This window comes from Arachis hypogaea, chromosome 5, assembly GCF_003086295.3.
Source record: "Arachis hypogaea cultivar Tifrunner chromosome 5, arahy.Tifrunner.gnm2.J5K5, whole genome shotgun sequence".
NCBI lineage: Eukaryota > Viridiplantae > Streptophyta > Magnoliopsida > Fabales > Fabaceae > Arachis > Arachis hypogaea.
Genome location: NC_092040.1, coordinates 82,350,014 through 82,375,842, shown reverse-complemented (window position 1 = coordinate 82,375,842; position 25,829 = coordinate 82,350,014). Strand labels below are relative to the sequence as shown.

General features: G+C 42.3%; 1 protein-coding gene across 1 annotated transcript; it reads right to left on the bottom strand.

Annotated features, from left to right (window-relative positions):
* Positions 1–16,408: 16,408 nt before the first annotated feature.
* On the bottom strand, positions 16,409–19,408 carry LOC112803621 (uncharacterized). Its single transcript, XM_025847106.2, has 6 exons — positions 19,056–19,408; positions 18,702–18,937; positions 18,028–18,242; positions 17,832–17,924; positions 17,613–17,714; positions 16,409–16,919 (listed from the first exon to the last, which is right to left on the bottom strand). The coding sequence occupies exons 3-6, from the start codon at positions 18,181–18,183 to the stop codon at positions 16,551–16,553; spliced, it is 720 nt and encodes a 239-aa protein (XP_025702891.2). The 5' UTR covers positions 18,184–18,242; positions 18,702–18,937; positions 19,056–19,408; the 3' UTR covers positions 16,409–16,550.
* Between the last annotated feature and the right edge of the window lie 6,421 nt (positions 19,409–25,829).

The following is a 25,829-nucleotide window of genomic DNA, read 5'->3' as shown; positions in this document are numbered from 1 at the left end:
AGCACTAGTAGATAAATTTTCTTTTTGTTTAGATAGAATAGATTGCATAGCAATAATTAGTTGCATGTATACTCTGCTTGGTTGAAAAATAATAAATTCTTTTCAAAGACCCTATGACGTTAGGATTTTGGCTAGTAAAGAATTTCATAAAAATAGTCGCGTTGTAGCTATAGATTCTAAATCGACAGAAATCCCTTCGTGCAAACGTTTTGGTTGTGTTTTCTGGGCCAAAAACTGGGTCAAAAATAGGCCAAAAATTGCCCCCTGCATATTCTGGTACGTTCAGGTCGCGGGCAACTGACGCGGAGGCGTCGCCTACGCGGCCGCGCGGATTGAAGTTAGCAAATGCGACGCGTCCGCGTGGATCACGCGTTCACATCGCTTAGCGTTAGGGCAACTATGGCATATTATATATCAAATCGAAGCCCCGGACGTTAGCTTTCCAACGCAACTGGAACAGCGTCGTTTGGACCTTTGTAGCTAAAGTTATAGCCGTTTGAGTGCGAAGAGGTCAGGCTGGACAACTTAGCAGTTTCTCCAACTTCTTGTATTCCTTCCATTTTTGAATTCTTCCTTTCCATCCTCTGAGCCATTCCTGCCCTATAATATCTGAAAACACTTAACACACATATCAAGGCATCTAATGGTAATAAGAGAGGATTAAACATAGGGAACTTAAGGCCAAAGAAGCATGTTTTCAATCAAAGCACATAATTAGGAAGGCAAATGTAAAACCATGCAAATAGTATGAATAAGTGGGTAAAGAGTTGATAAAATTCACTCAATTAAGCACAAGATAAACCATAAAATAGTGGTTTATCAACCTCCCCACACTTAAACAATAGCATGTCCTCATGCTAAGCTCAAGAGAAACTATAAAGATGAAGAGGAATGGTAGGATGTATGAAATGCCACCTATCTATATGAATGCAACTACATGCAAAAATGTTTCTACCTACTTGGTTAAAAATAAATAAGTTCTCCATGACAAACATAAATTAGATTTCACTAATGCAAATAATATAAAATAAAGACAAGTAAACTTGTAAGAAGATAGCTCATGAAAGCAGGGAACATAGAATTAGGCACTGAACCCTCACTGGTAGTGTATATGCGCTCAAATCTCTCAAGTGTCTAGGGTCAATCTCTCTACTCTTCTCTAATCATGCTTTCTAAAACTTTGTTCTTCATCTAACCAATCAACAAATATTTAGTATACTAATGCAAACATCATGAGGTCTTTTTAGGGTTGTAATGGGGCTGAGGTAAAGGTAGGGATATATATATAAGGCTAAGCGAGCTAATTAAGTGAATCCTTGATTAGTCTAAGATCTCACCTAACATACATACTTTGTAAAGCAAAGCTTCTTTACCTATTCTCCCATATTTTTCCCACTTTTGATGTTACATGCTCATGCATTAGTTTTAATTTTGTCCTATGTGCATAGCTTTATTTTGCATTTGGGGAATTCTTTTGTATCCCCTTTATTCAAATACTGAATTATATATTTTTTTTAATGCACATGGTAATTCAATTATTTTGATTTCACATGAGCATGCTTCCCAAAAATTTTATTTTGAATTATTTCATTCTTTTCAACTTCCCACCTGTTCATACCCTGACCAAGCTCCCCAACTCGGCAAAGTTCAAAGGAGGTCCGACCTCAGCCTGAGGCCCACGCCTAAAGGTCGGACCTCGGAAACATAAAGCAAAGAAAGGCCATCAAAGAAGAAACATAACGGCCGAAAGCTAGAAAGCGTCACAAAGATAAGATAAGACTCCAAAAGATAAGATAAGATAAGAATATCTTATCCAGGGAAGATCACGGCCAACTATTATAAATACACTGGAGCACCCAGGTATAACTCATACTCTAATTCTACTCCATATCTGCTTGGACCCATGCTAACTTAAGCATCGGAGTGTCATTGCAGGTACAACCACCAACCACTCCACATATCAAGCTCGGGTCCCTGACCCCCACCTCGGGCCTCTCCGAGACAACCGAGCTACACGTTTCAGGTAACCCCCGGAACATTGGCGCCGTTGCCGGGGACCCTGGAAGTCATCCCTCTACTATGGCGGACGACCCCTCCAACAATGACCACGCTGCATCAGAACAAGAGGATGAGGTCGACACTGGAGAACGACCGGACAGCCCTCTATCACCACGCACTCCAGGAGGAAACAAACAGAATCGCCCAAAGACATCACTCCAAAACAAAGATCCACAAAATCCCGAAAAAGAAAAGAGCTCGGAAATTCTAGAAGCAGTTCGGGCACAACAAAACCGACTGAAACAACTCGAAGAGGATATAAAGAAGCAAAAGGAAACTGAACAAGAGCTGAGAAGAGAGGCTCGAAAGCGCAGAGAACTAGAAGAAAAACTACGGAAAATAGAGGCCAATCTGAAAGACCAGACAGAACGCGGCACCACCCCCGAATGCAACCATGATCCCTTCACGCAAGAGATCATGAAGGAGAAGGTACCACGAAACTTCAAGCCACCCGATATGGATCTCTACGACGGCACCACCGATCCAAGTCACCACCTCAGCAACTTCAGAAGCAGAATGTACCTAGTCGACGCCTCCGATGCGATTCGATGCAAAGCCTTCCCCACCACTCTCACCAAGTCGGCCATGAAGTGGTTCGACAACCTGCCACCAAGATCAATCACCAGCTTCGAAGACCTAACCAAAAAATTCCTGACAAGGTTCTCTATTCAAAAGGACAAAACGAAACATGCCCCCAGTCTACTCGGGATCAAACAAGGTAACCAAGAAACTCTCCGAGAGTACATGGAGCGATTCAACAGAGCCTGCCTGGACATACAACACTTGCCCACCGAAGCAGCCATCATGGGACTAGCAAACGGCCTAAAGGAGGGACCGTTTAGCCAATCCCTATCCAAACGATACCCGACCTCCCTATACGAGGTGCAGGAGCGAGCAGAAAAATATATCAACATGGAGGAAACCTCCCAGTTAAGAGACCCTTCTAGGAAGGAATCGACCTACCCACTCCGAGATCGAGATCGGGAACAAAGGAAGAAAGAAGAAACCAACTCGGACAAGCCACGGAAGTACCACAGTTACACCCCCCTCCGAGTCTCCTTGGTAGACATCTACAGAGAAGTATGCCACACCGAAAAGATCCCACCACCTCGACCGCTAAAACACAAGAGAGCGGGGAGAGATCGGTCCGAATACTGTGAATATCACAAACTCTATGGTCATTCTACTAACGACTGCCACGACCTAAAGAATGTTATAGAGAAACTAGCCAGGGAAGGAAAACTCGACAGATACATAGCAGAGAAAGGAGAAGAGACCAAGAAGAGAAGGAGGGGAGATAATGAAGATCGGGCTGAACAAACCCCGCGAACCCCTGAAAGGCACGTTCACATGATAAATGGAGGTTTTGCAGGCGGAGGAACATCCAGATCCTCGCGAAAAAGACACCTCAAAGAAGTCTACCACGTCCGAGAAGACAATCCCCTGCCCGAACTACCTACTATCTCGTTTACCCGAGAAGATGCTCAAGGGATAATACCCGGGCACGACGATCCAATGGTAATCACCATTATCCTAGCAAACGCCAACTTACATCGAACCCTGATCGACCAGGGAAGCTCAGCAGATATCCTGTTCAAAACGGCCTTCGATAAACTCGGACTCGAAGAAAAAGAACTAAAGGCCTATCCCACCGACCTATTCGGGCTAGGAGATGCCCCGATCCATCCCTTAGGATACATCTCGCTACACACTACCTTCGGAAAAGGCGAGCAATCTAAAACATTAAGCGTCGACTACATTATAGTCAACGTCACTTCAGCATACAATGCCCTCATTGGGCGACCAACACTAAACAGACTGGCAGCTATAGTCTCGACCCCACACCTCTGTATGAAGTTCCCTACCGCAAAGGGAATCGCTACCCTAAAAGGCGACCAAAAACTGGCGCGGCGATGCTACAACGAAAGCCTGAGCTTAAAAGGAAAAGAGATCAACACAATAGAACTCGGGCGAGTTCAAGCCCGAGAAGATCTTCGGCCACAACCAGAGGGAGAAACCGAAAAAGTCCAGATCGGAAACACTTCTGAAAAAGTCACAAACATAGGAGCAAACCTCGAAGCAGGCCTAAAAGAGGGACTCATAACCCTCTTAAAAGAAAATTCCGACCTCTTCGCCTGGAAAGCCTCGGACATGCCGGGCATAAGCCCCGACCTGATGTGCCATAGGCTATCAGTGTACCCGGGATCCCGACCTGTCCAACAAAGACGCAGGAAGCTCGGGCCCGAACGCATGCAAGCAATAGAAGAACAAGTACAAGCACTACTAGATGCAGGGTTCATTAGGGAAGTAAAATATCCCCTATGACTCGCAAACGTGGTCCTGGTAAAAAAGCCCAATGGAAAATGGAGGATGTGCGTCGATTACACGGATCTCAACAAAGCCTGCCCCAAAGACCCATATCCACTACCAAACATCGACGCCTTAGTAGACGCCGCCTCAGGCTATAGATACCTCTCCTTCATGGACGCATACTCGGGATACAATCAAATCCCGATGTACGGACCCGACCAAGAAAAGACCTCGTTCATAACCCCAAGGGCAAACTACTGCTACGTAGTAATGCCCTTCGGGTTGAAGAACGCAGGGGCAACCTACCAGAGGCTAATGAACAAAGTGTTCTCAGAGCACATCGGACTACAATTAGAGGTGTACGTCGACGACATGCTGGTAAAGACACAAGAAGACGGAAACTTGCTGACCGACCTCACCAGTGTCTTCGGCACCCTCAGAAAGCACAACATGAGACTTAACCCGGCAAAGTGCACCTTCGCCGCAGAAGCCGGAAAGTTCTTAGGCTTCATGCTGACTCAAAGGGGCATCGAAGCAAACCCGGACAAATGCCAAGCGATACTCAATATGAAGAGCCCGACGTGTGTCAAAGAAGTACAACAACTGAATGGAAGGCTGGCCGCCCTATCAAGATTCTTGGCAGGATCAGCGATAAAATCACTACCTCTATACTCACTCCTAAAGAAAGGGAAACCCTTCTCGTGGACCCCGGAGTGCGAAAAAGCCTTTCAAGAATTCAAGGAATTCCTCGGGCAGCCACCAATCCTAACCCGACCTTTAAAAGGGGAAGAGCTCGTACTATACCTCTCGGTCGGACATCGAGCAGTCGCTTCAGCATTAATACGAGAAAATGACCAAGGACAACACCCCATATACTTTGTAAGCAAGGCACTACAAGGGGCCGAATTAAACTATCAGAAAATAGAAAAATTCGCCTACGCCCTAGTGTTCACAGCTCGGAGGCTCCGTCCCTACTTTCAAGCCCACACCATCAAAGTCCGGACAAACCAACCCATGAGACACATCCTGCAAAAAACGGACCTGGCAGGACGAATACTACAATGGGCGGTGGAACTGTCCGAGTTCGACCTCCACTATGAAGCCCGGACTGCCATAAAATCTCAGTATCTAGCCGACTTCATCGCAGAATACACTGAGACCCCTGGAAACCCACTCTCGTGGAACCTATATGTCGACGGGTCCTCAAACAAAACAGGAAGCGGAGCCGGTGTTATACTCGAAAGCGACCAAGGAACGCGGATAGAACTATCCCTAAAATTCGAGTTCCAGGCTTCAAACAACCAAGCCGAATACGAGGCCCTACTAGCAGGTCTAAAGCTAGCCGAAGAGGTCGGAGCCCGGAAAATCACAATCTTCAGCGACTCTCAGGTCGTCATATCACAAGTAAATGGAAGCTACCAGGCCAAAGACCCCACCATGAAAAAATACCTGGACCAAACACAGGCACAACTGCGCCACTTTTCAGAGATACAGATTCAGCACATACCTCGGGAACAAAACGCCCGAGCAGACGCCCTCTCAAAGCTCGCCAGCACCAAGCCCGGAGGCAACAACAGAAGTCTCCTCCAAGAAACCTTACAATCTCCCTCCGTGCTAAGAGAGGAAGAAACACTAAATATATCCAACCAACAGCAAGGATGGATGACCCCCATACTCAACTACCTGAAGTCGGGAACTCTCCCCGCCAAGAAAAAGGAAGCTAAAAGACTCACGAAAGACGCCCAGAATTATACACTAATTCACGACGTATTATACAGAAGAGGATTCTCAAACCCCCTCCTTAGGTGCGTCCCAACCTCAGAAACAACAAGCGTCCTCGAGGAAGTCCACGGAGGCATGTGTGGGAACCATCTCGGAGCTCGGGCACTATCCAAGAAAGTAGTCAGAGCCGGGTTCTACTGGCCGACCTTGCAAAGAGACGCAACGGAGTTTGTTAAAATATGCCCCCCTGCCAAAAACACGCCAATTTTCACAAAGCACCACCCGAAGACCTTATCAGCATCACCGCACCATGGCCCTTCGCAAAATGGGGACTCGACCTACTCGGCCCGTTCCCACAAGGACCGGGGCAAGTCAAATACCTCATAGTAGGGGTCGACTACTTCACAAAGTGGATCGAAGCTGAACCCTTAGCCACCATTACGGCTCAGAAAAGCCGCAAATTCCTATACAAAAACATTGTCACGAGGTTCGGAGTCCCCTACTCCATCACAACGGACAATGGAACACAGTTCACGGACACAAGCTTTCAGAACTTAGTAGCCGAACTAAAAATCAAACAGCAATTCACCTCAGTCGAGCACCCACAAGCCAATGGACAAGCAGAGGCTGCAAATAAAGTCATCTTGGCAGGGTTAAAACGAAGACTCCAAGAGGCCAAAGGGGCATGGGCCGAGGAGCTCCCCCAGGTACTATGGGCGTATCGGACAACCCCACACTCTACAACGGGAGAATCACCGTTCCGACTAGCTTACGGGATGGAGGCAATGATTCCTATCGAAATAGACGAAGGGTCATCCAGAGTCATCTTCTACAACGAAGAAGGCAACCCACAGGCATAAAAGGAAGAACTCGACCTCCTCCCCGAGGTCCGAGAAAGAGCCCGAGTCCGAGAAGAAGCCTTAAAACGACGAACGGCCCTCAGATACAATCAGAAAGTAATAAAGCGAAGCTTCTCCATTCACGACCTGATTCTAATCCGAAATGACATCGGAACACAAAAGTCGGGAGAAGGAAAGCTAGCCGCAAATTGGAAAGGGCCCTACAGGGTAATAGAAGTCTTAGGGACAGGCTATTACAAAGTATCCGACCTAGAAGGCAATGAGCTGCCCAGGGCCTGGCACGCCTGTAATCTAAGGCGGTACTACAGCTAGAAAAACTTACCCGAGGTGTACTCTTTTTCCCTACAAGGGTTTTTTAATGAGACACCCGGTTAAGTAAGACACCCGACCTAGTCAAAAGGGTAAACACTCTGTAAATATTCTTTCTTTTTTAAATACTAATCAAATTTCTCTATTTTCTTTTCCTTTTCCTCATGATGAAACAAATCCTAGAAAGTACCCCACCAAGGCGCATTAATTTATGCTCGGCAAAACGCAAAAAATCATTTGCCAAGAGACCACACAAGGTCGGCAAAGATGAAGCGACGAGGTTCAAATTAATGTGAGAAGTTATAAAGTAACTCTGAAAAGGCTCAAAAAGCCAAATAAAAAGAGATTACAAAAATAACTTAAAAGGCCGACCAACAACAAGGTCGGACCCAACAAAGGGAAAGTTATAAAGTAACTCTGAAATGGCTCAAAAAGCCAAATAAAAAGAGATTACAAAAATAACTCAAAAGGGCCGACCAACGACAAAGTCAGACCCAACCAAAAGGAGGTACTCGAGCGCCCGAGGACCGAGAAAAAGCTCGGATCCAAGAAAGAAGCCTTAAAACGAAAGGGAACCAAGATTTCGAAAAACGCTTACTAAAAAGTACAAGCGAAAGAACGAAATCAAAGGAAGTTCGGAAAATGCTTACTAAAAAAGTTGCTTTACAAAAAGCAACTAAAAAGTACAAGCAAAAGAACGAAAGCAAAGGAAGTTTCGAGACGCTAGCTAAAAAGTTGTTATCCGAAAACAACTAAAAAGCACAAAAGTGGAAACAAAACAGTCAAAACGCGAACAAAAACACCGCATAATAAAGTTACTTCAAGTAGCTAAATAAAGCAAAAGGTGTCCAAAGCGTTCACAGAAACCATCCAAAAACAAAAAGCCCACAAGCCGGGCAAAACACCAAAAAAAAATTACAGAGGATCAAGGTCCTTTCCGGACTCCACATCAAAAGCAGGCTGCGGAGGAAACATAGAGATCGGGACTGCATCGACGGCAACGCCATCCCGGTTAGAAACCTCCACACCAGATCCATCCCCGACCAAAGGTGAAGTCGGGTTCCCAACCGGAACTTTGGGGTCGGACATCGGAACCTCATCCTCAGTAGGAGCAGGAACAATCTTTCCCTCCACAACAATGTTATCTGTACTGAATAAGCTCAGATCCAGGTCGGGAGCAAGAACCCGGACCTGAGCCTTCAAATTTTCAAACATAGCATCCATACCCTTGGCCACATGACCTTCCAGCTCGTAAAACTCGTCCTGCGCGGATTGCAACTTCTCCTTTGTCTCCACAAGCTCGGCATACAGCCGAGTATAATTCTCTGTAGCCGCCTTCGCCATCTCCTCAGACGTCTTCGCTGCCGCCACAGCCGCGGTAGCTTTAGTTTTCTCTTTCTCCAACGAGGCCTCCAGCTCAGTAATCCTGGCAGCCTTCAGTTGACTAATCTTATCAAGCTCGGACTGAGCCTTCTCAAGCCGGGAGCTGGTCGCCCCAAGGGGGGATTTCTTGAACTCCCGGGCAATAGCAGCATGAAGACTGGCCATCCGGACACAGCTCCGCGCCATATACTGAAAATGGTGCTCCATAGACACATCGTCAGTAGAAATGAAAGTCTGAGGGAGAATATGCTGTTCAATCCAACCAAGAGCATCGAAATCCTTATCGTTAAAACCCGCAAGCTCTTGAGAGGTCTTCTGCTTCTTGGGAGGAGGACCCGAAGTCGAAAGAGGAGAAGAAGGAACAGGCCCAGAGGTCGGAGGATCTTGACTTATAGCTCGGAACTGGGGAGTCGGAATAGTCTTCGACCGAGTCTGAACACCCCCAGTAGTCTTCTGCGGAGAAGATCGGGCAGAAGCCTCCCCAGCCTCGATATTCCGAGCAGCCACAGACTTCTTCGTCCGACGAAGGAACTTCATGGAATCCGCCTGAGAAGACATCTCTACAAGAAATAAAGAAAGGGATTACCACAACAGAAATTCCAGCAAAAACAAGCAAAACCAAAGTACTAAAAAGATGAATCTCGGAAGAGGTCGGGAACTACCTAACTCGGAACGGAGAAGGCTTGGATCCCCCAACATTTTCTTCGTGTCCAAGTGAGGTGCCCGACCCCATAAACTGCTCACCACACCCACAAAGGCCTGCTCCACCTCATCTAGACTCTCAAAGGTATACTTAACAGACACTACATTCTCCTGCCAACAAAGAGGAAAAGAAGGCTCCCCACTCTCATCTAGAAAGAAAGGTCGGACGTCTCCAGTAGCCCGGACCTTGAAATAAAAGTTCTTAAAATCATGAAAGGACTCATCATACAGGGTACAAAACTTTCTTCCCTGGTTAGCCCTAAAAGAGACCCAAGATACCTTCCCTCCACCCGATCCCGGCTTCGTCAACACAAACAAGTAGGAAAAAAGAGAAATAGAGGGAGCAACACCCAAAAACTGACACAAAAGTTGAAACAGCTTCAAAAACGCCCAAGAATTTGGATGGAGCTGCGTAGGGGCAAGGTTACAAGACCACAACACCTCGGACTCCAGGTCGGTAAAAGGAAGTCGGACACTCAGCTTAGAGAAAAAACAATCATAAGCGTAAAAGAAGAGCTTCTCGGAACTATCTAAGGGCGGGAAGCAAACTCTCTCCTCAGAATCCGGGGCTACTAATTCATAATCCCTCTCAGACTCTCTATCTTCACATATGCTACATTGCCTACGAAACCTAGCTAAATACTCAGAATCTACCACAGAAGGGACTCTTAGAGGAACAGGATCTACCCAACCAAGACCACTTGGAATCTTGGTCGACATCGCTTGAAGAACCTTTCGAGACATAAAATTCTTGCCTACAAAGAAGAATACAACAACAAGCAAAATCACATAAAAGCAGACAGCGAAAACCCATTCAGCAAAGCAAGAAACAAAGATCTTTCAGAAGAAAATACAGCAACCCGGAGCAAGATACCAGAGAACAAAAAAGAGTCCCCCCCATGTACAAACGAACAAAGCAATGGCGGCGCCTCTTTTCGGGGCAACCCAGGTATAGAGAAAAAAGAAACAAACAAAGAGCCACACAAAAACAGAAGCATATGTACACAAAGAAGATAAGACGGGAACAAACCTGGAAGAAAGGAAGAAGACGACGAGCTCCGATGCAAGGAGAACGAAAACGGCGGCGCAGAGGGAACCCCGGAAAAAACGCACAGAAAGATTCGGGGAAGAAGAACAAAGAGAAAGAAGAAGCGATGCTCGAAAAAGAGATGACGAAAAACTCAGAAAAACAGGAAGGGAACAGAATAAACGAAGAAAAGGAGGAAAGGGGCAAATAAATAACGCCTTCACAAAGCCCGAACGGAAATCGAGGAGAAACGGTAAAATGCAATAAATGCAGGAACGGCCACTTTTGAAATTTGAAAAACTACTATGCCCGAGCTCGACCTCTCAAAAAGGACGAACTCGGGCAGGGGCACTGTTCATACCCTGACCGAGCTCCCCAACTCGGCAAAGTTCAAAGGAGGTCCGACCTCAGCCTGAGGCCCACGCCTAAAGGTCGGACCTCGGAAACATAAAGCAAAGAAAGGCCCATCAAAAGGAACGCAGCCCAAAACACTAAAGGCCGAAAAGGCCTAGAAAAGGCGGTTCCACAAGATAAAGATAAGACTCCCAAAAGATAAGATAAGATAAGAATATCTTATCCAGGGAAGATCACGGCCAACTATTATAAATACACTGGAGCACCCAGGTATAACTCATACTCTAATTCTACTCCATATCTGCTTGGACCCATGCTAACTTAAGCATCGGAGTGTCATTGCAGGTACAACCACCAACCACTCCACATATCAAGCTCGGGTCCCTGACCCCCACCTCGGGCCTCTCCGAGACAACCGAGCTACACGTTTCAGGTAACCCCCGGAACACCACCCTTTGTTTTTATCATCCATGTTCCTAATAGGTTTTCCACACTTAAACAATTACACAATTTTTATTTTAAGCTAAGCAAGGCTTCAACTTGGGATTTTAAATTTGTTTTTCTGCTTAAGGCTAGTGTTGTGGTTTATAGAATAAGAGAGAATTAAAGGCTCAAGGAGGCTAACAAGGGTGATGTAAAAGGTAGGCTAATTTTGGGATAAGTGAGCTAGAATCAAACAATGGCCTCAATCATATGCAAGCATGTAAATATATTAAATATTGGACATATAGAATGGAACAAAGTAAAGATTACAATTATAGAGAAGAAAACACACAAGAATAAAAATTTATGGTTAAATAATGTAACCATGTAAATAAGCTCAAAATCTCACAGGTTGTGTGTTCTTTGGCTCAAAAAAACATGTTCCAAATACAACTTCAAAAAAATTTAACACAAAAATTTTCAATTTAAATTAGTAAAATTTTTCAAAAATAGGATCTTAAAAAGAAACTTATTATTTTAACCAAGCAGTAGCTAAATGCATAAAATCAAACAAACATGCAATTAAACATGCAAATGCAATAATGAACAAACAAAGAAAATAAAATAATGGTGTTGAAAAGAAGAAAATAGCTAACCCATGGAGATCAGTATCGACCTCCCCACACTTAAAGATTGCACCGTCCTCGGTGCATGCTAAGATATACAAGTGGACGGGTTGCTTCAACTTGGGCTCTTTTTGTTCCTTTCCTTGCCGGTGATTTGGGAGTAGCTTTCTCTTTACCCTTCTTGGTGGCCATCCTGAAAAGGGAAAAAGAAAGTAACTTTTAGAGCTAAGGGTTAGAGCAAGGAAGAGAGCGGGAAAGGTGGTAATCAATGCACAATAAAGAAGAATGACATTAACACACGCTCATGAGTACATGTGAAAAGTCATCAATGGAAAATAGCTAGTGCATATGATAACAAGTGAATGCAAGGTGTTTATTGGCATGCTGGCAAAGGCATGAGTAGCATAGATCAAGCATTCAATGTCCAAGTTAGATTACCAAGTCTTTCAAACTAACAACATGTTTGTAATAACAATTGTATTTAATTAATAAAATATAAAAAGAGTTTTGTGAAAAGCAAGCATTTATAGTAGTAGATTAAAAGAAATCTTAAAAATAGTGCACAATGCCATACGGGCGTTTTCACAAACACATAGCATGCATGGTGAATAAGCTATTTGAAAGTATTAAATTGAACATGCAAGCAACCCTTTAAAAAGTAATATATAATTGTCAAATAATCTACAAAAATATAGAAAAAATAATGACCCAAATAAAATTCCAACACCAATGAAAATAATGCAATGAATGGAAGTATGCAATTAAGTAAAAGAAAATGAAAGATAAGAAGAATGAGAAGGGAAAGAAGGGAAGAAGAAGTAAGTAAGAAAGGAAGGTGAAAAAATTAGGATTGGGGAAGAAAAGATAAAATATTTTGGCATATTAGGTTAAGGTGTGCGACGCTGGCGACGCGGTTGCGTGGGTGACGCGGCCGCGTGGAGCATAGTAAGGTCAGGCGACGCGGACGCGTGGGTCATGCGATCGCGTCACTTGATTTGTGCTAGTGGCGCGAGTGCAGCCTCGCATTCGCACAACTCTCTGTTTGAATTGCATTTTGCCAAAAATCTGGGTGACGCGGTCGCGTGGGTGATGCGATCGCGTGGATGGCCATTTTCGAAAGACGACGCGGCCGCCTGGGGCACGCGTTCGTGTGGGAGGGCTTGGGCTTCTAGCACGAGTCCAGCCCAATTCCAGCACAACTTTCGGCCATGCACCTTTTTTACATTGATTTTCATGGCACGTGGCCGCGTGGAAGGCCAAAGTTCCACATGACGCGGTCGAGTGAGCGACGTGGTAGCGTGGGGTCAAATTATGCTAAAGGCGCGCCTCCAGCCACACTCTCGCGTGACTCTCTGTTTAATTCTTTTCTTCCCAACTCACTAGTGACGCGGACGCGTCAGCGACGCTGCCGCGTCGCGTGCGTGTTTTCCCTTTCTTTTTTTACAGTATGCAGAGTGCAATGCTTAATATGAATGCTATGCATGATTCCAGGTTCAATAAAAACTCAAAAGTAGACTAAAATTTAACTGAAAAAAAGAATGGTCATACCATGGTGGGTTGTCTCCCACCTAGCACTTTTAGTTAAAGTCCTTAAGTTGGACATTTGGTGAGCTCCTTTTCATGGTGGCTTATGCTTGTACTGATCCAGGAATCGCCACCAATGTTTGCAAATCCAATATCCTCCGGGATCCCAAATCTTGTTTCTACACCCGTCTTCAAGTTGATTATCATGATTCCATCCGGGTGGTTCAGCTTTAGAATTCTCACTGAAGCGTCCAAACAACTTCCTAGACCCATTCAATTGAGCTCTATACCAACCTTTGCAGTTAAACTTAAAGCTTCCAACCATAATGAACTTTGTAGGACAATTCTCACCACTGACCATCTTGCTCTTACTCTTTATGCCACAAAGAGTTCTAAGTTGACCACCCGTCTCCAGTAGCCCATATTCAAGTGGAATTAGAAAGCTAAGGGATATGAATTTTACCCACTTGAATGTTGTGAAGGATAATGGCAACTTAGGGGGAGGTGTTTTTAATGAATGTGCAAGCTCCACTCCCTTGTGCTCTTCTTTGACATCTTCCACCACTTTGCAAGCTTCTTCAATTTCAACCTCTTCCTCTTGGTAGCTTTCTTCCAATTTAATCTCTTCTTTATTGCTCACCAAGGGTATGGAAGGTGGTGCCTCTTCTTCTTGAATCTCCATCTCTTGATTAACCTCTTCCAAGTCTTCTATTATGACATGCCTTGGAGGTTGTACACCCTCCTCAACATCAATTTTAAATACCTTGAAAGGAGGCTTTATGACTTGAATTTCCCATGGAGGTTCTGCATCTCCTAAGTCTGCAACCGCTTCTTCCTCATCAACAATTATGGCTTCCTCCACTTGTTCCAGTACAAAGTCATGCTCCTTACTGTCCACTGGAGTTTCTAGTGTCTCCTTCATGCTACGTTCTTCATTAGATTCTCCACATGAAGCCATGGGGGTTCCTTGAGTGTCCGAACGTCTAGAAGGTAATTGATTTATTGCTTGCTCCAACTGATGAAGGGTTGCATGAATTGATCTACTGTTTCCTTGAGACGATCCCTTGACTCTTGTTCCATTTCAATAGCATAACTGGGATCATCTTGCTCTTGGATTGATGGATGTGGGTACTCTTCCATGGATGGTGGTGATGGGATGGGTGGTGATGAAATGGGTAGATCATTATATGGTTGAAAAGAAAGTGCACTAGAGCTTGAGGGTTGATTGTTGAAGGTATTCGGTGGTCCGATTTGGGTGACCAGAGCTTGTATAGTAGATTTTAAATCGGCAAATACTTTCTCCATGGAGGTTTGGGGTGGATAGGAGGCTTCATTTTGATAATGATAAGGAGATGGTGTATATTGCGATGGTGGTTCTATGTATGGTTCATTTGGCTCATAAGGTGGTTGGTATGGTGGATATGGATTAGGGTCATACGGAGGTGTTTGGTGGAAAGGAGCTTGTGAGTATGGTGGTTCAAAATTATATTGAGGAGGAGGGGGTTCATAGGCATATGGTGGGTCTTGTTGGTAGTCAAAAGAGTGCTCACCATAGCCATTGCCTTGATATGCATCACAGAATGGTTGTTGATAGTCCATTGGAGGTGGTTGTTGCCATGAGGGTTGATCAAATCCTTGTGGCTCCTCCCATCTTTGATTGTTCCAACCATGGTGCATGTTGTCATTATAATCTCCTCTACCTGCAACATAATTATAACCAGACTCATAGCCAAAGGGGTGAGAGTTCAAAGTAGTGAGAGATAATAAAAATAGAAACTAACAAAAAGAAAGTATTTTGAAAAAAAGATGTAATTTTTGAAATTTTTTTTTGAAAAATATTTACAATAACCAATAATAAGGCACACGTTTGCAATTCGCCGGCAACGGCGCCATTTTGACGTTAGGATTTTTGCTAGTAAAGAATTTTATAAAAATAGTCGCGTTGTAGCTATAGATTCTAAACCGACAGAAATCCCTTCGTGCAAATATTTTGGTTGTCACAAGTAACAAACCCCTAAATAAATTGATAACCAAAGTATTTAAAGCTCAGGTCATCTTCTCAAGGAATTGCAGGGAGGTATGTTCTTATTATTGGTTATGAGTTTCGTAAATCCGGGGTTTTGAGAATGAGGAACAGATATGATAAATGACAAGTAAACTAAATAAATGACTGTAAAATAAACTCTTGGCAAGGTATGAGAACTGGAAGTCCTATCCTAGTTATCCTTATCAATTGTGATGAGAATTGGATTTTTCTCCCACTTTGTTAACCTCTAACTATGAAGGTAAGTCAAGTGAATGAATTAATTCGAATCCTCAAGTCCCAGTCTTTCCTTGGGAAAAGTTAGAGTTATTGGATCTCGAATTAATTCTTGAAGAATTCCAAGTTTCAGTCAACAATGAGTTTGAAAACTCAAGAGTTACCAATTAATCAACCAAAGCCAAAAATATAGAAAGCTAAAATGAAATCATAAATATCTGGAATACCTCAAATTATATTGAATGAAAATGTCAATCACTACAGCACAGGCGGAGGTTAGCGGCGCTTTTTTCTCCTTTTAGCGGCGATTTTAAACCGCCGCAAAACAGTTTTCCGGCGGCTATGATGACCGCCCTGGTTATGAGCGCGGGGACTGAGTTCAGCGGCGGTTTCCAACAACCGCTGGTATAACCGCCGCTAAATACGTATTTCGCGGCATTTGTTAAAATAACCGCCGCAAAATTAACGTTCAACGATTCACTACTCTGTTTATCAGCGGTTTAAAAACCGCCACGAATCAATTCAGTTTCCTTTAATTTGAATGTATTTTGCGGCTATCGTACAACCGCCGCAGTATAGGTCCGGTTTGTCTCCATGTTTATAGGCGGTTGGGAACCGCCGCAATCCACCATACAAGTGCCATATTTTTTTAGTCTTTCTGGCGTTTTAAGAACCGCCGCCAAGTTAAGAAAAAATTTAAAAAAAAACGCAGAATTTGGGTTTTTATTTATGAAATCACGTAAAATTTACTTAAATATTATAATAAATTTGGTTCCCTGGATTTCTAATTATTTTAACAGTGACTGTATTGACGGATAGAATCTAAACATGTGACAAAACCAGAAAAATATCCAAAAACCAAAATGTATTTATCAAAATACCAAAAAAATAAATCTCTTGCTAAGAGTTGCGTAGTCTACTTCAAAAACAGTATGCATCCATCCAAAACAATTTCAATCCTAAACTACTATTTTCTACTGCATCAAAACCACTTAACACATCCCTGCAGCAATCTCTGGTGGCAGCTCCTCACCCTGCCGTTGAAAAAGATAAATCAAAGCACTCTCCATTACCTTTATCCTTTTCTTGTCTGCTGCTGCTTCATCTTCCATCGCCTTCCTTTTCAACTTCTCAGCTTCCAGTTCTGTCTGTAGTTCATTTAGCTTCCTTTGCGTCTCCTCTTCTAGGACTCGATTTACTGATGGCCGCAAATTTGTACCAAAGAGTTGACTAGGAGTCGGTCCAAGACCCACTCCACGCACTCTACCCGGTTTCTCTCTTCCAAAAACCTGAGCAAGGGAATCATTTTGAGACAAGACTCTAGAAGACTCATGTTCTTGCTCAATCTCCAGAAGTCTTTCCTATAGACATAAAACAACAATATAGATCCGATTCAAGTACATTCAACTTAATTAAAACTTAAACTGAGACAATATATTTGAGGCACATGATAAGCATAAGCATGCATAGGGATATACATCTGAAGTGAGAGCAGGGAATATTTTTGAATGGATTGGATTCTAGTTCTGTTACAAAATCAATTTGAGGAACCACAAGACACCCAAGTACGCTATAGATTTCACTATTCAGATCTCCCTGGATTCCAAGACTTATACTGTTCTTCCTCTATTACTAAACTTAGATTCCAACCTTCTACTGTTCTCTCTCTATTACTAAACTTATGCATATCACACGCTCTCAGAATATCGCTCATTTAAATAAATGTATTAATACATAAATAAATAAAATGGGCAGAGAAATAATTCAATACTAGTTACAGCATGTAATTTTGATAAATTCTCCCAATCATGTGTTACATATATATTTTGAAACAAAGAATTAGAGCTGTTACATATATAAATTCTCCTAAACCAAGTTTACTTCATGGTATAAGCGTTGGACCCAAAAACTTATTTGTAAACATTGAATGAAAAGAAACCCACAACCTATTTTCAGCTCAACACACAAGGAATAGGCAACTAAAAAGCAGCAATGAACTATGGATGCATTATATATCATAAATGTAATGACTAATCATACTAAGTTGTACTTACACCAATTTCTCTCGCCTCATCATTAATATAAGAGCCATCACTTCTTTTGTGAACCTTGATCCACAGCTCTCCTCTACTGACTATCCTTCCTTCTTGTTCTGACTGAAATAAGAAAGTTTAATCCATCACCGAAGACCACGCAATCAGGGAGAATAAAAAATTAAATGGGGATTATGCAGAGTAGTACAATACTGAAGAGTGAATAAAAAAGTACACTACCTCTTCTTCCCTCCGCCGAGCCAGGCTTTTTGAACCGCCAGTGTGTGTATACAGCTGTTTTGATCGATTTAATGCATTTTTCTTGCACTTCTCCTATTGGTCCATAAGAGATAAACGGTTGTTAGAAGCTGTTTTAAAAAAGACACAATGCAAAGGGGATTGTACTATATTATACCAATATAAATACTATTTTTACCTTCGTCTCAGGTTTGGCGCGATAATCAAGGTACCATCGCCAGTGATCTCGATCAATTCCTGGCGAACGGTTCTCGATATTTTCTTCAGTCGACAGTGTTGGCTCGTAGTAATCATCATACAACCTTAGCCTTGTATCTTTCCAGGACTTCCCCATACTTTTCAAAATATTTTTTTTATAACTCCGTCACTATCTTCATCAAACTCAAAGATTTGCTGCATAAGTAACCCGATTCGTTAAAATTATTTGCTGTAATACTCGCTGGTCAAGTAGCAGATAAAAGGTAGCCATCCATTACAAAAACATCTTTTAGCAATAAAGAATAAATCGAAGAAGCTGCACCAACCGACCAGAACCCAAAAAAATAGAGTAAAAGATGTCTATTGACTCAAATATAATATTCATTAAAAAAACGCACAAAGGGATTGAAAATTGTATATTGCTACTAACAGAAATCCAAAGGCCAACAAATTAAAAAGAAAAAATGTAAACTCATATATTAAGAGTACACAGAAGTTTGTGAATAAAATCGGTGTATTCATGAACACTTTATATACAAACACTTTGTGTTGTATTTAAGTTACTTTTAATTTAAGAATAAATTACTATTCCTAAAATAATCAATTCTAATCATGAATAAGCAGATGTAATTTAGATCGGATATAAACTCTTACCTTGACACATTCGAAATAAACTTTTTCCTTAGTGGTAACGTGACGCCAACTTTCCTCGCAGATAGGAAATTTACCGTAGTCAGATCCAAGCATGCCAAGAACGCCACTCAACAGGCCAGCTTCGTCTCTAACTGGCTGCTTTTCATTATTGAACCTAAGCACGATCCTTCTACCATTGGGCCGTTCCATAGCCTCCCTCACACTGATGTTAGCCGCCTTGATTGTGCCATCGGAATCTACAAGCCAATTATAAACCTTTATATATGTCTCCGTTGTAGACCGTTTGCACGAAGAAATCTAAAGTAACACATACTAAAGAGTAAATTGTCAACGGTAAATCTAATAGAAAGTTACCGATGGTCTTAACCGTCCAATACTCTGTGGTCTTCCGTCCTTTGCGACTCTGAGCTCTAGAAGCAACAAAGCGGTCGTCAACTTCTTGGTCAATAGAATCCACTTCATGAGCATTGGTGGCCAATTGGTCGGATCCCAGCTCCGAGTTTTGGCTGCTATAAGTGCGCGTCTGTGGAGCAGGCCTTGGTTCACTGCGTGGTGGACGGAACGGGCGTACAGTTGTATGGACACCACCATAGCTTGCTTGGGGAATTTCAGATTCATCTTGGTGCAGAGCCGAAGTCGGAGACGGAGCCGGAGCCGGTGCCTTTTGAGACTGCTGGCATGCTGGTCCTGATTTAGCCTTTTTGGTAAACCGGCCTTTCCTAGCCATCTTAAATTCATAGTGACATGATGCAGGCAAAAAATCATGACATTAACTCCAGCAACATATAATGCGGGTAAATTTTGTTTATGTATACTAGAAGCCAAAATATTAACTTGTAAGCAATGGTAGGAGAGACCCAGCACAAGACATGGTTATAAGCTAGAATACTCTACCTGTTCTTTATAAATCAGATTCATCATTACAAAAGCAAACCATGAATCTTTAAGGCCAACAAAAGTTATAACACCAAATGAACAAGAATAACCAAATCAAGTAACGTGTTCACAAGGGGGTTACAAATCATAACACGCCTACTGTGCTAACTAAAAAACTATGAGGTTACCATGATATGAATATAGCAACTGCACATGGAAGGATATCAATCACAGTAAGCTAAAATGATCTACATGTACTTTATAATGAAAACTAAACTGATAAGATGAGGAAAAAGAAGCATATCAATCACAGAGCATGGTTATAACCATGGTAGGCAGTGGGCAAATCAAAATTTTTTCAAGATCGTAGGTAATCATACATGGAATTGGATAAAAAAACCCCAACTATCTCAATATTAGGGGCTTTAAGGCTTTAATGCACAAGACAGGGGAGCATTGTAAGCATGATCGATACATGCAAGAATTTCATTGACTGTAACTCAACAAACCCTAGTCACATTTGATCACTGCGAATAGAACGAAATATCGGGCCTTACCAGTGAAGAGTGGACAGGCGACCAACAGGCCGGAATCGACGATGACCGCTGGTGCAGAGACGGCGACTTGACAAGTAGCTTGTGTTTAAGGAGAGTGTATAAGGATTGTAAGGCGCTGGGGTTGGGGGGCGCTGATGCTTCTTTCAAAATAGATATATCTATATATTATTATATATATATAAATAATGTCGATAGTTGTTATTGGGTTCATTAGTGTTTTAGTTTTAATAATAATAATAATAATAATAATAATAATAATAATAATAATAATAATAAGTATTGATATAATATCACACACCGTGCTAAACAGTTGTAACAATAGTGGTTTAGATTGCTATATCATTTATTTTATTTAAGCTTTGTTTATTTTTAAAATAAGACTATTTTAGCTGAACAAGATTTGGGTGCAGCATTAACTTAGTGATTTTTTTTAGGATCAGGATGTTGACCATTATCACATTCTCTCATTCATTTTAAGAGTTATCAACAACGTACTTGATCAGTCAATGTGTCGTTTAACTGTGTTTTAGTGAAAACAATTGATTTTCAACTTAAAAATAACCAGTTGGTTCAAGATTGGAATCGATGGGGGAACTTGTTAGAATGGTCATGCCTATGGCATCACATACTAATAGTGAAGAAGTGTTTCTAAAAAGAGACAATCACTTTTAGTGTTGGTGAGTGTTTGAGGCTACAGGATCGACCTGATTAGCTTTGAATATGCAGTTGCACTATAAGGATTAGCATCTTTTTCAATTGATCTGGGTCTATCTTATTGGTTTTCATTGTACTTAGATAGCCAATAAATTTGGCATAGCATAGGTTATTTTTTTAACAGTAATTGAGGATGGCATCCTAGCTTATATTCTTTAATTTGAACCATGGTTATGAATAAAGCTGTTCTACTTTTGCTATGTGATCAGAGGTTTATTATATTTATATATATAAGCCCTTCAAAAGACTTTGCAATCTCTTTTGGGGAAAAAGATAAGGTCAAAATGACAAATGACCCTGAAGAAGGCCTAAATATAAAATCCAGATGAATCATTGACTCATTTTAGCTGATTGAAAACTGTAAAACCGAAAGCATATATGAATTTGATTAAGATAAACATGTGTTTTGTTGTAGATTTAAGAAAATTTTTTTATTAAACTTTGAAGATATAAAACTCATATCAAACGCTGGATGATGGACCATCTCTATAATATGATAGTAACCATGTACTCAGCATATTGGATGTGGCCTAATCTGGGAATGAATTATCCACTAAACTTCTACCTAAGAAAAGAAAAAAACACAATAAATTAAAACTTACTAATAATAATATAATTGGCATTAATAATAATAATCGTGTCTCACAATATGCATGTAATATCCAGTGGGTTTCACCAAAGTTGAGAAATAACATACTAGGAGACCAGTGGCCTTCTACCTAGCATAATAACAATCCAAGGTAATGTAGAAAATAGTTATAAAGTCAAGATAAATTTCAACCAACACGTCCTGGCTACCCTGTACAACCTAGACCGCAATTCTTCATCTAAACTACATATCCTCAAGGTTTCAAGTATCTAGTAGCCCACACAGCCAAGTGCCACGCATTTCTCTCCTCAGGAGACATTCCAGTATAAGGATATTCATTCTCTTCTGGCGTCAAATTCAGGTCATATGACAGCGTGGAAGCCTTGGTATCATCAGCACCTTCGCCATTAGAGCTATCGGAAGGGACAACATCCTCTCCATCCAATGAATCTGGAACTACCTCCCCCGGTTCTTCAGACTCCTTCTGAATATTCTCCCGAGACATTCCTGATAGTTGCAAGGTAGCCAAGCAAGCCCGGATTAGGAGGATTAAGTGTGTGATGTACGTAATCAAAAATCTCAACATCTAAATCAATTGCTTCTTTAGTCAGCCAACAATGGGATTACTATTAGTGAAGACACATGATTAAAGATAGGCAAAAAATAAAGCCAACTAATAAGAAAACAGAAAATGTTAACCAATTATCAAAGTGATCCCAAAAAAATTCAAATAAGACAAATTAGAACAGGGTGTTCTGCACGGGTTGGAACTGAGGTGAAACACCATAATAAGAGTAACAGCTAATGTACTTCTATGATCAATTTGCAATGTTGGGTTTAGGACAAGGGTCACTGCCACTATTATCTAATGTGAGTTCCTTAGGGTGTATCTATTGGAGATAATCATGAAAATGAAGGGAAGACAGTGAGGGGGCTAGGAGAGTGAAATTCAGCAGATTTTGTTCATTATTCCATTCATTGTCTCCCTTCCCTTCTCTTCCAACATCCTAGCTATCAGAGGAACACTTAGGAAGTTATTTATTTCAAATAAGACTAACGTGTGACTTAATTAGGCATGCAACTTAAATAGGCCGAAGGCGTACAGATCTGTTACAGATTGGGATTTTCTCCCTATGCAACCTAACTAGGCAGAATGATTACAAATTATTACTAACAAGAAGACCGTAAAATATTATAAAAGCCGAGTCTTTCTTACTGTCCCATAGTCGATCAAGGCCATGTTCTATGAGGTTGAATTCCTCCCGTGCCGCAATATCCAGTTCAACAACAAGGGAGTTTTCATGGCGTGACTGCAAATATACACAAGTGATTCTAATTTATCACAGTAACAAAATTGAAATCAGAATTTAACTATGTAGTTCGTGAACCTTCATGTACGCTAGTTAAACACAGAAGTAAATCGTGAACATTTACCTTCACCTCGTCAAGTATTTCCAGTGAGCACCACGTGTTCGTACTTGTTATAAATTGAAACCCAAATTTAGCCCGGTACATACGATCCCATTGATTTAATTCCTAAAATTTAAGATGAATCAACTGAATTCGATTTCATCCATGAACATGAAAAAGAAATTGGTTATAAAGTAGGCAGCAACAATCAAACCTTCATCATTGAACCCGGCGCATAACGAATGGCCAGATTGAGGATTCGGCGACCAGAAAAGGCATCTAGCCATGATTGTATACTAGACTCATTGAACCACAACTGCCTTGCAAATGTTATTGCGTCATCCAACGAATAGAATGGGGACGCATTTATCATCTTCTCCACGAAACAACGGCTGCTGCAAATGAGATAGAAGTCTCGGCACTCCAATTTCCCTGATAGGCCAAAGACATAGAACCATTAGAACAAGGAAAATTAAAAAATGTGAGTGTAAGAAGAGTTGAAGGAGAATTTATAGCATTGTGAAGATCCAGTTAAATCTAAGAGCTACATTATTGATGGACATCTAGTATTTTAGGAATCGGCGGCCTCATCACAATCTTCCACCCCGTCATTAGTGGATTCCTCTAATTCCCCGTCTCTTGTCAGCCGCAGGCTTTCGACATCAAATTCAGGCAAGGTAGTCATACAAGCATGGGGGTGAAGGTCCACCTCACAATGTTCAAAATCCTCGCCCATGTCAAACAAATCTCGTGGCTTCACATGGAATACCACACTCCATCCGTTGTCCACCTCATCCTCCACGTAGAACACAAGACGTGCCTCAGATGCCAGGATGTACGGCTCATCGTCTTCTCGATCACCGGTGTGAATCGGATTGGCAAAATTGACACAGGTGTGGCCCAACACGTCGTGTCGAATGCCTCTGCCCGAAGTGGTGTCTGCCCAAAGACACTTGAATAACACAACAGTGAATTGACCGCTGTAATTCAGCTCGATGATGTCCACTAATCTTCCGTAGTACGAGACACCGCCAATAGCAACATTGGCATCCCGTTTACTTGCATAACTTCTAGTATCTGAAGTGACATAAACCCCACTATTCTGTGTTTTCATTCCTTCCTCCCTTGACATGGTTCTAAATTTAAATCCATTGACATTGTAAGCTTGATAGCGCCTGGCCTGAGCAAGAGGACCGCAGGCAAGCCACTGCAACTCGTTCGAATGATTGGTGCTTCCAAATGGGACCTGGCATTGAACCATTAGAGCCAAGAAATCATGAAAAGGTATTAGGATCTTGAGATAGTTTGGATTACCTTATGCATGAACCAGTTGGGAAATTCTCTGTGCACAACACTATCTATTTGAGATGGGGACCTGGTTCTACTTCGCAGTTTCCTCTTTGTGATAGCTCTGTACTCACTATGCATACAATACGTTTTATCAGGTTCAATACTATCACATCCATACTGGCTGACTGTATAAATTTAAAACTCAGGCTCTGTACTTACTCCAAGAATTTCTCTGTAGCACCGCAATTGACAAGTACATGACGATGTGCTTGCAACTTTTCGGTTGCTGTTAGAGTAAAAAATGAATATGCCCCGACCGCCTTTCCAACATCTGGGATCAAGCTGGCAATCTCGCTCGGCGGAGCATCGCTCGGCTGGTCGTCAACACGCGTCGGTCGGTTGATCCTAGTCTCGACATTATCTAGATATCTTGAACAAAATGTGAGAATCTCCTCGAATAAGTAACCCTCTGCAATGGATCCTTCAGGTTGTGCCCTATTACGCACATACTGTTTGAGATGACACAGGTACCTTCAGAGGACAACAACAACATATAAATTACTAGATGATGGCTATCATAATAAAACGGATCGCGAAAGATCAAGTAGATCTTTACCTCTCAATTGGGTACATCCACCGGTAATGCACTGGGCCACCAAGACGTACCTCGTCGACTAAATGCACCGTTAGATGAACCATGACTGTGAAGAAGGAAGGTGGAAATATCATCTCCATGTGGCATAGAGTATGGACCACAGGATCCTGAAGGAGAGGAAGTTGTTGAGGATCTATGGATTTACTACATATTAGTCAAAAAAAGGTTGATAACTCAGCCAAAACGACGGCCACTGCGGTGGGCAAAACGTGTTTTGACGCAATTGGCAGTAGATGTTCCATCAGAATGTGGCAGTCATGACTCTTCAACCCGAATAACTTGCGATGTTTTAAATCAACGCAACGAGAGATGTTGCTAGAGTACCCGTCAGGAAAGACCACATTCTTGATAGTCCTAAGAAAGACATCCTTCTGTGGATTGGACAAAGTAAAGACTGCAGCAGGATACTTTCCACCTTCAAGTGGCCACATATCTTGCCTAATTCCCATCAATTGGAGATCTTTTCGAGCTTTTAGGTGGTCTTTGGATTTACCGCTCTCGTTCAACATGGTGAAAACAATGTTGTCGCATACATTCTTCTCTATGTGCATCACATCAAGGTTGTGACGTAATTCGTTGTTCTCCCAGTATGGCAGCTCAAAGAATATACTCCTTTTTTTCCAGGGAGACTCGTCCTGCATCACGGTTTGCTGTCCGCGCCTTCTTTTGCCGCCAACCGCTTGCACCTTTCCCTGTGATACGGGCACACCGTCCAATTGTCTCAGGACATCCCTGCCAGTCAATTTGGTAGGTGGAGATCTATCCTCTACCTTGCCATCAAATCTTCTCCGATCCTGTCTATATCTGTGATCGCGATTTAGGAAGCGACGATGACCCATATAACACCATTTTTGACTGAAGGTGAGTCGCCTAGTCTCGGCGTCCAAATTGCACGTGGGGCAAGCACTCCCACCGTACGTATTCCAGCCAGATAAATTGCCCAAGCCAGGAAAATCGCTGATAGTCCACATTAACGCAGCACGCATCTTGAATGTTTTCTTCTCGCTGGCGTCGTAGGTATCAACACCAGCCCACAA